The 1,953-nt window shown below is 28.3% G+C and overlaps 1 protein-coding gene across 5 annotated transcripts in view; it reads right to left on the bottom strand.

Annotated features, from left to right (window-relative positions):
- The window catches only part of LOC106868256 (uncharacterized), a 168,616-nt gene that overhangs the window by 40,178 nt on the left and 126,485 nt on the right, over window positions 1-1,953 (bottom strand). For all 5 annotated transcript variants that reach the window (XM_014913427.2, XM_052970798.1, XM_014913428.2 and 2 more), the window contains exon 4: window positions 978-1,049. In XM_014913427.2, the coding sequence (XP_014768913.1) occupies window positions 978-1,049 (72 nt within the window). The remainder of the gene's footprint in view (window positions 1-977; window positions 1,050-1,953) is intronic.

Here is a 1,953-nt window from a genome sequence, read left to right as displayed (position 1 = left end):
GAGAGATAGATAGATAGATAGATAGATAGATAGATAGATAGATAGATAGATAGACAGACAGACAAACAGACAGAGAGATAGATAGATAGATAGATAGATAGATAGATAGATAGATAGATAGATAGATAGACAGATAGATAGATAGATAGATAGATAGACATACACACTCATATATACAAATAGTCTTACATACATAAACATATACTATTAAATGTATGTTTATTTTCGGTAATAATACTTTTAAACTGTTTGATTGAATTTAAACAATTGCAAGATAAACACTCACAACAAAACCAAAGACACAATTTAATTAACATCAAACCAATAATTAGAATAATCTGTATTAGAGTTTTCAATCAATGTTTAAAATAAAAAAATAAAAACAAGAGATAAAATAAAACTAATGACATACATAAAATACCGAAGTGTTAAGAAGCGTAGAGAAATTTACAGGTATCATAGAGGTAACTGACAATTTAATTAATGAATGAAATCATGAAAAAATAAAAATTTAAACACAAAATGCATAATTGCTGTTATCAATATTATTATTTGTTAAATCTCTGAACGAGGTATTAACAGTAACTGCACGATAAAGTGAAGTATATTTGCCACTCAAATGTGGCTGACCCCTAAGGGTGGATGTTACTGTTGCTTTTAGCCCCAAGAGAACAACTCATCCGGCTGGCTTATCGACACACATCTGTGTCCCTTGGCAAAAATAGACAGGACACAGATGTGTGTCGATAAGCCAGCTGGAGGAGATGTTCTCCTGGAGCTAAAAGCAACAGTAACATCCACCCTTGGGGTCAGCCACATTTAAGTGGCAAATATACTTCACAATATTATTATTTTTATCATCATTATTTTCATTACGACTATTATTAATATTATCATTATTATTATTATTATTATTATTATTATTATTATTATTATTATTATTATTATTATTATTATTATTATTATTATTTGTTTACCTGTACTGTGTCTTCCAATGTTGTGATTTGCGAAATAACTTCCAAGCATGCTGTTTGTTTCGCCATTAGTGCCTGTTGATGTTAAGAGAAATAGGATTAAAAATGTAAAAAGAGACCAGACGAGAACTATATATATAAATATATATATATATATGTGTGTGTATATATATATATAAACATATGTATGAATATTCACCTTACACTCACACACCCACACATACACATACCCAAGCTCTGACCAAAGTAGCAGGTTGAGTACATTACCTTGATCAAGGCGTTTCTTATTTTTTTCATTCATTTTTCTGGTTTGGCTTCACCTCCACCACCAACATTATCATCATCATTACTGTTATTATTATTATTATTATTATTATTATTATTATTATTATTATTAAGATTGTTATCATTGCCAGTTTTAACTTTTTATATATTTTTTTATATAGTTTTTCTGATCACCTCCATACTCCTCCCTCCTTCTCATATAACACTCCTCGTTTTTTTTTTTTCTTCAGTTGTTGTGGTAGTTCATGTTTTAGTCATTGTTGTTGCTGTTGTTGTTTTTTTTTTTTTTGTTTTTGTTTTGTCATTTCTGTCAAGCTTATTCTTATTCTTTAATATTTTTTCTTAATATTTATTTATTTATTCTTGCCATTTGCAATTCTTTAAGTTTGTTACAAAGTGTGGGAAATGATATATTATCATTTTACGGATGGCTGGTCTACACTGCTTGTCTTTATAACAATCATCCAGCTTTCAATAATTGTGACATTTTCTTTTTTTTTTTTTTTTGCTTGTTTTTCATTCCTTTTCTGGTCGGAGGATTAAATTTTGAAGAACAATATAATGTAGAACATGAAAATTTCATAGTTTTGTATTTTGATATTAAAAAAATATGGGTCTCCCTTTAAATCTGCCTCTGTGTATATTTCTCTCTCTATCTATCTATCTATCTATCTATCTATCTATCTATCTATCT

The sequence above is a fragment of the Octopus bimaculoides genome, chromosome 9 (genome assembly GCF_001194135.2).
Source record: "Octopus bimaculoides isolate UCB-OBI-ISO-001 chromosome 9, ASM119413v2, whole genome shotgun sequence".
Lineage (NCBI taxonomy): Eukaryota > Metazoa > Mollusca > Cephalopoda > Octopoda > Octopodidae > Octopus > Octopus bimaculoides.
Note: the sequence above shows the minus strand (reverse complement) of the source record. Positions and strands in the feature narration are given on the sequence as shown.